Raw genomic sequence first — 12740 nt, 5'->3', positions numbered from 1 at the left:
TAATATTATGTATATCATTTTATAAAATTTTATAGTGTTGTACTGTGTCAAAATAGTTTTGCATGCATATATAATGTAGAAATGCGAAAGAGATAAAAAATTTTGTTGCATCTGTAGTAAATTTCATTTACATATTCCTATACTATATATTCAATAATAAGCGAGCGAGGCGATTGGTCGGGAGAAGAAATGCATACAAAGAAAAGCTTCTGCAGAATCGGCAAAGAGCGCGTGTGCAATGTGTTGGAGCTTACACCACGAGCAATTGGATGCAACTAGTGTCATACAGTTAGTATTCCGAGGTGTTACATGGTGAAAACATCAACATAGTAATTCAAATTAAAAAAATTTTCTCAATTTTCTCTCTCTCTCTCTTCTTCTAAACTTCAAGATTGCGATCATATTTAAGATATATTAAGTATAATCTAACTGTGAAAGGAAACGAAGAAGAAATTATTAAAACATTATGAGGTATAAACACATCATTCTTGTCGGTGCATCACTAATTATGACGCTGTGCATACTTTCCGGACTTATGTACTACTTCAATCAAGGTATGATTGATTAATTGAATGATGCATCTGATTGTCTGAAGCGGATTTTACTTTTATTGTTTCAATCAAATTTTAACATATTATCAAGATTGATTGCGTTCTTACTATATTTTTTCCCGCAAAATAAAGAAAATTTAATAAATTATAAACAAGAAACATAAACCTTTTTATTAAAAATTTTAACTTGTAAGCACAGAGTTTTCTAAATTATATAAATTATATAAATTATATAATGTCACTAATGCAAATTAAGCTGTTTGAAAGTAAGTATAATAAAAGTTTCATATCTTCTTCTATTTAAAAAAAATTTTCGTCAGTTTTAAAAATAATGTGTATCGCATTCGAAAAAAAAAGTTATATTTATTTGAGGCATGGAAAATCAAAAGAAAGAACTATGTATGTTCTCGTTTTAAAAAAATTGCAATTTTTATTTGTGACCATTAAACACAATTCTTTTTTTCCGGAATATTTTTTATACTATAGTAGATAGTATGTGAATGTCATTGCAATTACTCACAAATCAGTGACTATTTCTTATGCCTTAGCACGTTCATGTCATTTTTACAAGATAAAAATGCATACTTCTCGAGCACTATTAGATTATATACGCAGCCTCCCAACAAGATGAGAATATGAAATAAAATGTTGCGGTAAAAAACCGCCGCATGTCAATCTCCGGAAATAATTGTTCTCAACTTTGTGACCGTTTAACAAAAAATTATGATAAAAAGCGCGTATTCTGATACCTTTTCGTATCCATTTTATAGACAAGTGTCCTGTCGGTACGTTCCTCTGTCATAAGAGCACTATATGTATGCCGCAACGTAGCTGGTGCAATGGTATACCGGATTGTCCATTTGGCGACGATGAAGACATGGAAAATTGCTGTGTGTTTCAGATCTTATTAATATCATCACATTTTCCGCCAGGCTCATATTTTAATTGTTATTCTAATATATTAAAAATTGTGTAGCTATAATGGCTGTATAATAAAAATACGTAAATCTTTTTTTTTGTGCCACAGCAACTGAACTCGATTCTTTTTACAAAACTGTATTATTTATTACTTCAGAATTCGTTATATAATTAATAAAGTTTCGAAGCAATGCGCGCGTTTTTAATCCAGGAGTACGTTTATTAATTTTCATTTATTTTAATTACATTTGAAGGAAAAAAATTATCCTGATTTCTAGATTTCCAAAGATAGTTTCGCTCTTCTAATCGATAAATTTGCTGCGCAGTTGACATGCACGGAACGTGGGATTGGTTTATGAAAGACAGAGACTGGGAAAACTTGGAAAATTGCGGTAACATCGTAAAGTAATGCAATAAATACTTAACAGCGCCTAATAAATTACATATACTTTTTACCGCAGATGCATTCGAGGACGCACTAGATGACGATAGATGTGTCTATGATGTATGTCGTGTGTCTTGTACGAATTATACCGAAATACCTCAGAAATTGTCATCAAACGTCACAGCGATGTACGCTCTGTAGAAAAAAAATCATGTTTCTTATGTAGTAATATGTAATAATACTTTTATATAGAGCCAAAGGTTTTACGCACATATTAATAATAAAAAATATATTAATATTATTAACTTGCGCAAAATGATTGATTTTTTTAAATAGAATTATGAGGGGAAATTATATTAATTAAATGTATACTCTTATCAATTATTAATAGTGTCGATCTTCTACAGTTTTTTAGCCGAAAATTTACTTACGCATTTGTCTCGTAATGCATTATCGAAATATCCAAAGATACGCTTACTGTAAGTCATAAAAATTCAACAAAACTCTTTATGAATTTCTCCGCGTAAAATCATTATATATAATCTTTTCTATAATTTCAGATATCTCGATAATAATAATATAGTCGAATTGGAAAAAGGAGCATTCCTCCACCAAACTGAATTGTTTTGGTTGTAAGTACAAGTAAGGAATATTTCATGACGGTTATACATATATAAGACATTGGTATGTAAAGATATTTGTTTGTATACACAGAGTTCTCACGAATAATAGGATCAAGGAAATATTACGTGGACATTTAACGGGATTGGATAAATTGGAAACCCTGAGGCTGGATCAAAATAAAATTGCGACGGCAAATTTTTCTGATTTGGAAAATAGCACCACTGTGTACTTGATGTATATAAACACTGTCACAGTATAAAAAGTTATCAAACAACGATACAACATTTTGCATATATATATATATATATATATATATATATATATATATATATATATATACAGGATGTCCGGCGTCAATCGCATCACCCGTCGTATGCAGATAAAGCAGATAAAACTGAGGAGAAAAGTCCTGTAACATTTTTTTTTATAACGCTTAATAAAAGAGTTATTATTGAGTGAAGTCTGGCCAATCATCGCCGAGCTAGACGCACGTCAATGAGCCGCGCGCCTAGCATGTGTGCGTGAGCGCTCAGCTGTCAGCGTCTCCCTGACATGCGTCTGGCTAAAGATCGGCGATGATTGGTCAGACTTTACTCAATAATAATTCTCTTATTAAGCGTTATAAAAAAAAATGCTACAGGACTTTTCTCCTCAGTTTTATCTGCTTTATCTGCATACGACGGGTAATGCGATTGACACCGGACACTCTGTATATATATATATATATATATGCAAAATTATTTGGAAAATATAATATAAAAGAACGATTTTAATCTATTGACTTTTCGTCATCTATTGCAAAATAAATATTTATATGTTTTCTGTGTTTAGGATATTTTTTTATTATCTCTGTATTTACTTAACATTATCATTTAAAATCTTATATTCTGCTCTATTTATCTGTACGGTTTATATTGCTCTTTTTGATCCATAAAAGATGAAGAGCTTTGGGAAAAATCGAATTATTACAATTTCCAAATAATATAATTTATTACGATAAGCACGATTATTATTTATTGTATATCAGTATATCAGTCGTTTCGAAAATACAGATTTATTTGCATTTTCGCGATGCGTACAGTAATTTGATAACTTATACGAGAGCGACTAATATGCAAATTCTTTACTTCAATCAGATCAAATTAAATTGCAGCAAAATTACAGTTAATGGGCGTTTGTCGGTATATTGCTTCTTTTGAAAAGAAATATCTTTCTACACGTTCTATATATAATACACGTTTTTATTCACAAGAGTAAAATTGTCTATAATCATTGACATGCTGCTTTAAGAAACAGGATTATGTTATACATATTTGCTAATTTTGATTTATAATGTTGATATATTAACCTACTTTTTTTATTTATGGACAGAGATCTGAGCAAGAACATGTTGACGGAATCTACCCTCAAACTACCACAATTACCGACATTGGGAGAAATGTAAGCTAATATACAGCTTTAAGAAGCCCAATCTACTTTAATAATATGATAATTTAAAAAATTTTTTAATATACAGCTTTAAGAGCCCAATCTACTTTAATAGTATGATGATTAAAAAATTTTTTTTTTAAAGAATATTATAAAATGATCTTTTTGGCATTTTACATATGTTTTTATTGATATTTAAACAGTACATCAGTATTTTCAAATTTGGATATTCAATTTTTTTTATTTAATATGAATCTCTGCATGTAGTATGATTGAAATGGCGATGTGATATGCTGCTTTTCGTTTAATTGTCTAAAACGAAAAAACTCGGTCTAGTTTTATTCTGTAAGATATATTTTTGGGATAAATAAACTTGGGATGATTAAAATTAAAATTAAAAAATATTTAATATTTTTCTGATCTTCAAGTAGTGAAAAAATTTTAGTAAAATTGGAATATCTATTTTAAAATAGCACTACTTTATTTTCAATTTCTAATGAAATTAAATTCCCGAAAATATATCCTACGAAATAAAACTAGACTGAGTTTTTTCATTTCAGACAATTACACGGAGGAGCAGCATATCGCACCATAGAATCATGCATTTTTGAAGGTGCTACGCAGAGGCTTGTATTGAATAAAAAAGAAAAGCTAAACATACAAGATTTAAGAATACAGACATACTGTTTAAATGTCAATAAAAATATATGTAAAACATCAAAAAAAGGATCAATTTCTAATATTCTTCAAAAAAATTTCTAAAAAATCATCAATTTTTTATGCTAGAGTAGATTGAGTCCTTAATAAAAAAGAAAAAAAAAAAGAATCAGAAACGATATGTACACATACAATCGATTTTTCAAAATTGCGTTTTAGAATATTAGATGGAAATCGCTTCGAGTCGATAACGGAAGATTTATTCGCCGGATGCCCCGCTTTGAAATCACTGTACGTACGTAAGTAGATTACGGAGAAGCGATTACTGTCATTCTTAATAAGATCCATGCGAACTAACGGCGCAACGATGATTCAGGAGTATGGAGGACAATAGCATAACCAACATCAATGAGAACGCGTTCCGAAATTTGCAACAACTTGTTGAGCTGTAAGTGCATAAATATTAATGCGACTCGATTTCTCAAGTTAACGGTATCCAGTGGTTGGATTATCGTAACCATGGGCTATCAAGATAAAATGCATCGCTTTGATTATTCACGCAATATTATTACGCGCATGATCGAATTCCGTTTAAAGTATCCACCTTCCTGTTTCATTTTCCGACATTATTTTATAAATATAATCAAATGCAATTTGACTTTTTTATCAGTCTATCTATGTCCATAAGATTCTAACTCGCATCTATTCGAAGTTTAAATATTAAAGATTTCTTACAGAGACAATTAGAAAAACTAAAAGTTTACTTTAAATGCGAACTGCGCTAAGTCTAATGAATTGACTGCAAATTAGAAATCGGAAACTAAAAGTTTCTTCAAACGCACAATTAATTTCAAACTGCGCCGCGTTTAACGAATCGATTGCTCTAGACTCTATCAGAGATCGAACGTAATTAATATGCACGCGGTCTTGTTTCAGTAACTTGGCCTACAACAGGATAGTCATGATACCGTCAAACGTATTCCAGCCTGTAAATAATTTATCGAAGTTGTAAGTGCAAATATCCGTGTCGTAATGTATATAATTCGCGTGATAATCAGTCTCACCTCTAAATGCTCGAGCTACGTACGTGCTTGAGATCTATTCGCTAGTATTTACCTCTAAAAGTATCTATTGGCGAAAGTAAACTATGGAAACATCACGTACGTGCTTGTGCAACCGGTTTTTGATTATAATTTAAGCTTGCATTGATATAAACTAGAATCTGTTCGTAAAATAAAACATGTTACTCTAGCAAATATAATTTCTCTCTCTCTCTCTCTCATTCTCATATAATCTTCCGTCTTTTCAGATTAATTGGTTACAATCCTATCGTCGAATTACCAATGACGCTCTTTAATCCACTGAACAATCTTCGCTCTTTGTAAGTATTGGATCTTTTTTCCAAAGATAATATAGTTTGTATTATTTCTTCCCATATGTCAATGCGCCTAAAGTTATCGATGTGTGCATTTTGTAAGGTTTATATCGTGAGAAAAAATTTTATATTCTTTATATCAATTTATATCGATATATTGAGATAAAATGAATCAAATAAAACCATTTTTTTTATATTGGGACTTTGAATTTCAGAGGTGTCGAGGATATAAACATGGACAATATGGAAAAGAACGCATTCGATATATTTCCAAAACTTGATTTCGTGTACGTTCCTATTATAATTATTTAAAACGCATGCAATGACTATTTTAAATTTATAAAAAAAACTAAATTGCAAATTATTAACAAGCAGAAAATTATTAACAAGCAAAAAAACTTTTCTATCTTGTATATGAAGCATTATTTCGACAAAATTTTTATATTAGATTAACATTATAAATAAAAATTAAAAAGTTTAGCTGAGAATATATGTAATTAATTATTAATTAATAATTTTTATTTATATATGTCTTTATTATATAATACAATTTCCATCGAAATAAATCGTGAAAATAAAATTCTAAATTTTTCAGATACTTCAAAAAATTTCACTACTGCATGACCTATGCACCAAAGGTACAAAAATGCAGACCCATTAGTGATGGTAAGATATATCGCGATTGTATACAAAGTTTTTAAATTATAATAGCGATTGATTAATTTGGCATTCTTCTTTTTCCACCGTCTCTTTCTTTCTTTTTTTTTTCAAGGTGTGTCGTCGACATCCCATTTGCTGAGTAAATCTCTATTAAGAGCTGCTGTTTGGAGCATATCTTGTGTCACTTGTCTCGGTAATAGTCTTGTTCTTTGGGGAAGATTCACCGCCAAGGATGAAAACCGTGTTTTAAGTATTATTATCAGAAATCTTGCAGGTAATTGTGCAAACATGTTTATCTAAACGATAAACTTGACGAGGAAATAAAATCCTTTTTCTTTCACTCTTCAAAATCTCCAAAAAAAAGAAAATGGTGACATAAAGATATAAAAATGTGGTGAAAATAATTTTTTGACATTTGTCATCTTGACATCTTGTGGTTCTGAATATTGATTGTGTATTTTTAATGATACATATATTTCGTTCGCCGGGATTTTCGTAAAAATCTGAAAGCTAGACACAAGAAAGTTGCTCTTTAAATATCGCATAAACCGTTATAGAGAAGAGATAACGACGACGTAAATAATCCTATTCAAATGACTCGTGGTAGATTCGTACCGAATCACGAAGTACATGCGAGTTATCATTGTTGCGGTTAACAACAAAGTGCAACACTATGATCGATAGAGCATATTAATGTTGTGTCCACCATAAATCACCAGGCGGTAAAGTCACGCAATCCTTTTATACAGTGTCCGACATGTTGATGGGAATATATCTCTTCATAATCGCTATAGAAGACGCAAGGTTCCGCGATAACTACCAACAGGAAGCGAGTACGTGGATGTCCTCGTGGTCCTGTACGCTTCTTGGAGCGCTGGCAATGATGTCATCTGAGGTATTAACACCATGAATCCGACAATTTTCTATTTGCAACGTACAATTTGCTACTTAATAATAACCATCTACGTTACTACCAAAAATCTAGCTATAATAAAAAATTAACGTACATTATTTACAATTTTATTAGTATACATTTAGATATAATTAAATGCATTTGTGTGATTTTGTCGACTAAATAAATGTCAATTGAAAACCATTTTCATGTTTGCTGCAAATAATTTAAATTTAAATTTTTTAAATACGGCATCTTTAATTAATTTCCTTTACTAGATTCTAATTTTTATTTTTCCGAATAGTAGAGAGAAATTTTTATATATATATATATATATAAACTTCTCTCTACTATTTCTCTCTACTTATATATATATATATATATATATATATATATATATATATATATAATAACATATATATAATATATATATATATATATATATATATATATATATATATATATATATATATGTATATATAAGTTTTAGTGAGAGTATAAATATTTAAAACATCGATGATGTCAGAAAATTCAAATACATGATCTCTTAAATTGCTCGATAAGGTTTCTGTGTTCATCCTGTCATTCATGTCCGTGGAGCGATTTATTTTGATCGCAGCACCTTTGAAAGGCCATCGCACCATGACTTTTCAAGCTGCATCCTCGTCGATGATTGTCATCTGGATTATCGGATTTATCCTTGCTCTTATGCCAGGTTTGTTTCCGAGGACAACGTTTTTATTTATTCTTTGTTGAATTTAATTTCAATCTCTCTTACACACATAGAATTTTCTTTATTATTTTAAGTGAGATATATATTTGTGCCTGTAATTATTGCACTGTTTGAAAAAAATCTCAAGATCCTTTCGAGAAAAAATAGGGGAATAGCAGGAAGTTTTTCTTATTATCATTGATTCTGACGGATTGATTATCTTTTCCGAATCTGAAAGTAATCCACTGGAGAAGCAGCACGAGATACTATGGTGTCAATGGAATGTGCTTTCCTCTACACATAGACGATCCATATCTAATAGGCTGGGAATACTCGGCCTTTATCTTCCTGGGACTTAATCTCCTCGGGTAAAACGCGCGTTATTGCAACAATCTTGTAAATTGAACGTAGTTATGCGATATATGGAATCAGCTGTTTCGCATTCAAAATAGATTGCAGTTCATTTTAATTATCGATGATACAACGATTAGAGGGTAAAATTTATTCTTAATATCTTTATAAAAAGAAAATTATACCAAAATAATTTTTTTCAAGCTAGTTCTCGATATCGCATATTGTTCTAATTATTAGTATTGGAATTTTCGAGCAAATTTGATCACGTAGGAATGATATAGCATTGAACAAAAAAATTTAATCAATGTGTACTGCGCGAGCTTGATCAATTCTCTCATTTCTTGATTGCGTTGGAAGTAGGCAACGTTTCGAAGCAATCATTGCATTCATTTACAGATTGATGATTATTGGTTACGTTTACGCTGCCATGTTCGCCAGCATTTGGAGAACACGCCACGCCACACCGTTATCGGTCGGCGATTCCGAGTTTGCTCTCAGATTCTTTCTAATCGTATTGACAGATGCGGCGTGTTGGGCACCGATCATAGGATTGAAGATTCTCGCCATGATGAACTATCCTGTGCCACGTAAGTAGAAATTCATTAACCAATTGTTGCTCAATTAAAAAGAAACTTTTTCTCTTATAATTTAGCATTTTTTATACTTTTACACATCATAAAAGATACAAATTATATATTTATACAAACAACGTTGTTTGCGTGATCCTTAAGCTTATTTATGTACTTATTTTACAATAAAACAATATGTACTGCATGTGCAATATTTTTCGAAGACATTGGATAGTATATAAACAAAGATAGATATATTTATAATAATATATTTTAAAAATATAATTCATTGGATTGCTGACTATTTGCAATATGAGAGCAAAATTATTGAAGAAATAATTTTTTTTTAATTTTTTCAGTTTTTTTAATTTTTTCAGTTTTAATAAAATTCCATAAGAATTCTCTAATTTTTTCCAAATTAACAAAAGAAATTCTTGAAAATTCCAGATTTTCCATGTATTTTTTTTAATGAATAGACACCCTAAATATATTGTTTATCATTTGATTTTCGATTTAAAGGATTATTAAATTATCATTAAATTCATTTAAATTATTATTAAATTTATTAATGTTGGGGTATAAGAAACGTACATAAAACTAGAACATGCAAAAAATATTGATACGTGGAGAGTTCAGTTATTTATTTATACAGTAGCATGATTCTAAATTAAAGTGATATACACTAATGACTGAGTATAAAATTTATAGCTGATTTGCACGCTTGGGTAGTGATCTTCATTCTGCCAGTGAATAGCGCGATTAATCCGTTGTTATATACTTTTACCACGCCGAAATTTCGTGAGAGGTTCAACGAGAGTTGGTTCGGAAGAATGCGCATATATATGTCGAGGAAATATTCCAGACAAGGTTTGTGCATGCACTTTGACATAAACAATTATCCGAATTCTCTGCCACTGAGTAAACTAACAAAACATTTGTCGCTTTTATCGCAGATTCACAGGAATCGGCCTGCCAACAAAAGACCACCAACAAAACTACAATTACTGATAAAAACGCGACTTAATTATTACCCATCTGGACTAAACATAATAAAGAGAAGAGAAGAATACCACCGTTCGTCGATTTTAGCAATGAAAAGATTTTATTCGAAAAGTAGAGTTAAAAATTAATAAACTCGTCTAATAAATATATATTGAGCTCCTTAAATGTTACATAAATTACTATCGCCGATATTTTTTTGTGCGCATAACAGATAGTTATAAATGTAGTTATAAATGAGAACTCTAAAAATCTTTATGTTTCTTTAAATGAGTTTGCTTTAAACGTGTACACTCAATTTTTTCTTTAAATAATAATTATATAAAAAATATTTCAAATAAATGTTATTTTGTTTAAGAATATCTATATAATGACTTAAACAAAAATTTTAAATTATTTTTTGTAGATATTATCCATGATAGTTAAATTTTTTTTAAACAGAATAATATGTCTACTTCATTTTCAAATGGAATAATATATCTCTTTTAGTTTTGTAAGATGTTTTATGACAAATTCTATAATGTGCAATAAAGAGAGATTTTCAATAATTGTCATATTGTTATTTTTACGCACGAAGGAAAAAACAAAATATCTCCAATAAAAACTGTCATAGACAACATTTAAAAATAATTTAAAATTTTCGCTTAAATCGTTAAAGATTTTAAACAAAAAAGAAACATTTATTTGAAACATTTTTTTTTTACATATAACTCTATTATTTAAAAAAAAACAACTGAGTGTATAAACTTAAACCAAACACGCTATATATCCATTATAATATACATATAATAGATTAGCTTAGAATTAAAATTTTATTAAAATAAAATTCTCTTGTCTGATAATTTTTAAGGAAGAAAAATATTTGTGTATAATTTGAATTGAATCATAAATGTCAGATCGCAAAAATTTTCTTTATCATAGCATAAGAAATTATTAATGTGCATTGTCGCGAAAAATATTTTTATCTATATTATATAAAACCTGTTTCATATGCTAATGCTGTTGCATTTAAAAGACTGTATACTGCTTTCAGTTTTGCGAATATCGTTCTGCTTCATTAGAAGCAACTGAGCAAGTACATCTATCCTTTTTTCCCTAGATAAGTGCATGATATAAAAAAAAGATACACACCTTTAGATGCATCCACTCTATTTCGCGCAGTGATCCTGAGGCGGATATTTCGATTGCACGTATCGCAATGACCCTTCCGATGGAGTATCCTCCACCCACCAGCTGAGATCGTGCTCGAAAAGGTACATAAATTATTTTCCGACGAAGTCGACAGAAAACGCGACTGCGCCCGAAAAATTTACGACATTGATTCTGATGTACCGGCAAATCATGTTCCACGATGTTGGCACCGTTATGCTGGGTCAGCGCCACTTGTTCCGTATTATTATATTGCGAGATGAGAAATTTATCTTCGGACATGCGGGCGTGACTTTTTAACGACTCCACACCGACTGTACACTCTAAAACAACCAGTACATCACTCAAATATATTCGATTAGTTGGTGCAAGAGTCGACATGGCTATCCCTGGACATGACTTACGAAGTGATAATAAATGATAAAGACGAAGAAACAAAGATAAGGAATTACTGATAATTAATTCCCATCTTTTAGAATACATGGTATATGTGTTCTTCTCTCTTTTACACATCTCTCTACTTTTATATATCAGATTATTGTTATGGCAGGATCTGTATAACAAATCAACAAAGTTCTTTTTTTAATCAAATAATAATGTATAATAATTATATAGAAACAGTATTTAAAGAGATATTACAAATATCGTATAGATGTCAAATTTGTAATATTATATAAATCAATTCTATATGTATAAAAAAAATAAAAACGTTGGGAAAGGGGGGTTGAGAAAACACATATCTACAACATTCTAATTTAAGGATATATGTGACATATATCGAAATATTAACAAAGCATTAAAATTTCATACATTGTTCTACTATTTCTTCTGAATATTTGTGCAAAAACTAACACAATTCTCTTAACGGTTTGGAAGTTATTTAAATTTAAAGTTATTATTGATTCTTATGGAAAATCGCCTATTGAAGCACTTATTGATAAATTTGACAAAGAAAAAATATTATCAATAAAGTAAAATTTTTCACATATATTAAGGAAATTCTAATAAATATTTGTGCAAAACTTGATTTAGATCCACTAATTCGTTTAAAAGTTATTTACTAAAAATTGTAGAAAAATATTATCTGTCTGTTTTTCTCTTTCTACAAATTACTCGTTTTTCATTGTTTTTTGCAATTGATTTCAGAGGATATTCACGATCAAAAGTTTTTGCCATAAATTAGGAAAAATATTAATTACAATTATTTTCTTTTACGAAGACGTCAATATTATTTTGTGATACTTAAATTTTTTTCATAACCCGAATTAATTTTTTTAATTCTTCAAACAGTATAAAACATGTAAGAAACATGTTTTCTTTTTAATTTTGACAATTTTTTCCTACTATTGTACATCCAGAACATCCTTAAATGAAAAGCGTGACGCATATATAACTTAAAAAATGTTTCCGTAAAGAGCAAAGTTATAAAATAGAAGATGGATAGCGTAAAATTAAAATACTTCGTGT

At 29.7% G+C, this 12740-nt stretch overlaps 1 protein-coding gene across 2 annotated transcripts; it reads left to right on the top strand.

Moving 5' to 3' along the window:
* The first annotated feature begins 251 nt into the window (after window positions 1-251).
* LOC126850027 (relaxin receptor 1) lies at window positions 252-10359 on the top strand. Of its 2 annotated transcripts, XM_050592626.1 has the most exons (21): window positions 252-554; window positions 1322-1441; window positions 1796-1861; window positions 1931-2042; window positions 2262-2333; window positions 2415-2486; window positions 2569-2712; window positions 3850-3918; window positions 4783-4854; window positions 4940-5011; window positions 5500-5571; window positions 5873-5944; window positions 6154-6225; window positions 6534-6604; window positions 6711-6872; window positions 7348-7493; window positions 8055-8205; window positions 8441-8570; window positions 8953-9143; window positions 9834-9992; window positions 10079-10359. In XM_050592626.1, the coding sequence occupies exons 1-21, from the start codon at window positions 467-469 to the stop codon at window positions 10147-10149; spliced, it is 2184 nt and encodes a 727-aa protein (XP_050448583.1). In that variant the 5' UTR covers window positions 252-466; the 3' UTR covers window positions 10150-10359. The 2 variants fall into 2 exon arrangements, with proteins under 2 accessions (XP_050448583.1, XP_050448592.1); XM_050592635.1 differs by lacking the exon at window positions 252-554 and having other exon boundaries at window positions 1382-1441; window positions 1748-1861.
* Window positions 10360-12740: the final 2381 nt, after the last annotated feature.

This window comes from Cataglyphis hispanica, chromosome 1 (assembly GCF_021464435.1).
Source record: "Cataglyphis hispanica isolate Lineage 1 chromosome 1, ULB_Chis1_1.0, whole genome shotgun sequence".
Taxonomy (NCBI): domain Eukaryota; kingdom Metazoa; phylum Arthropoda; class Insecta; order Hymenoptera; family Formicidae; genus Cataglyphis; species Cataglyphis hispanica.
Note: the sequence above shows the minus strand (reverse complement) of the source record. Positions and strands in the feature narration are given on the sequence as shown.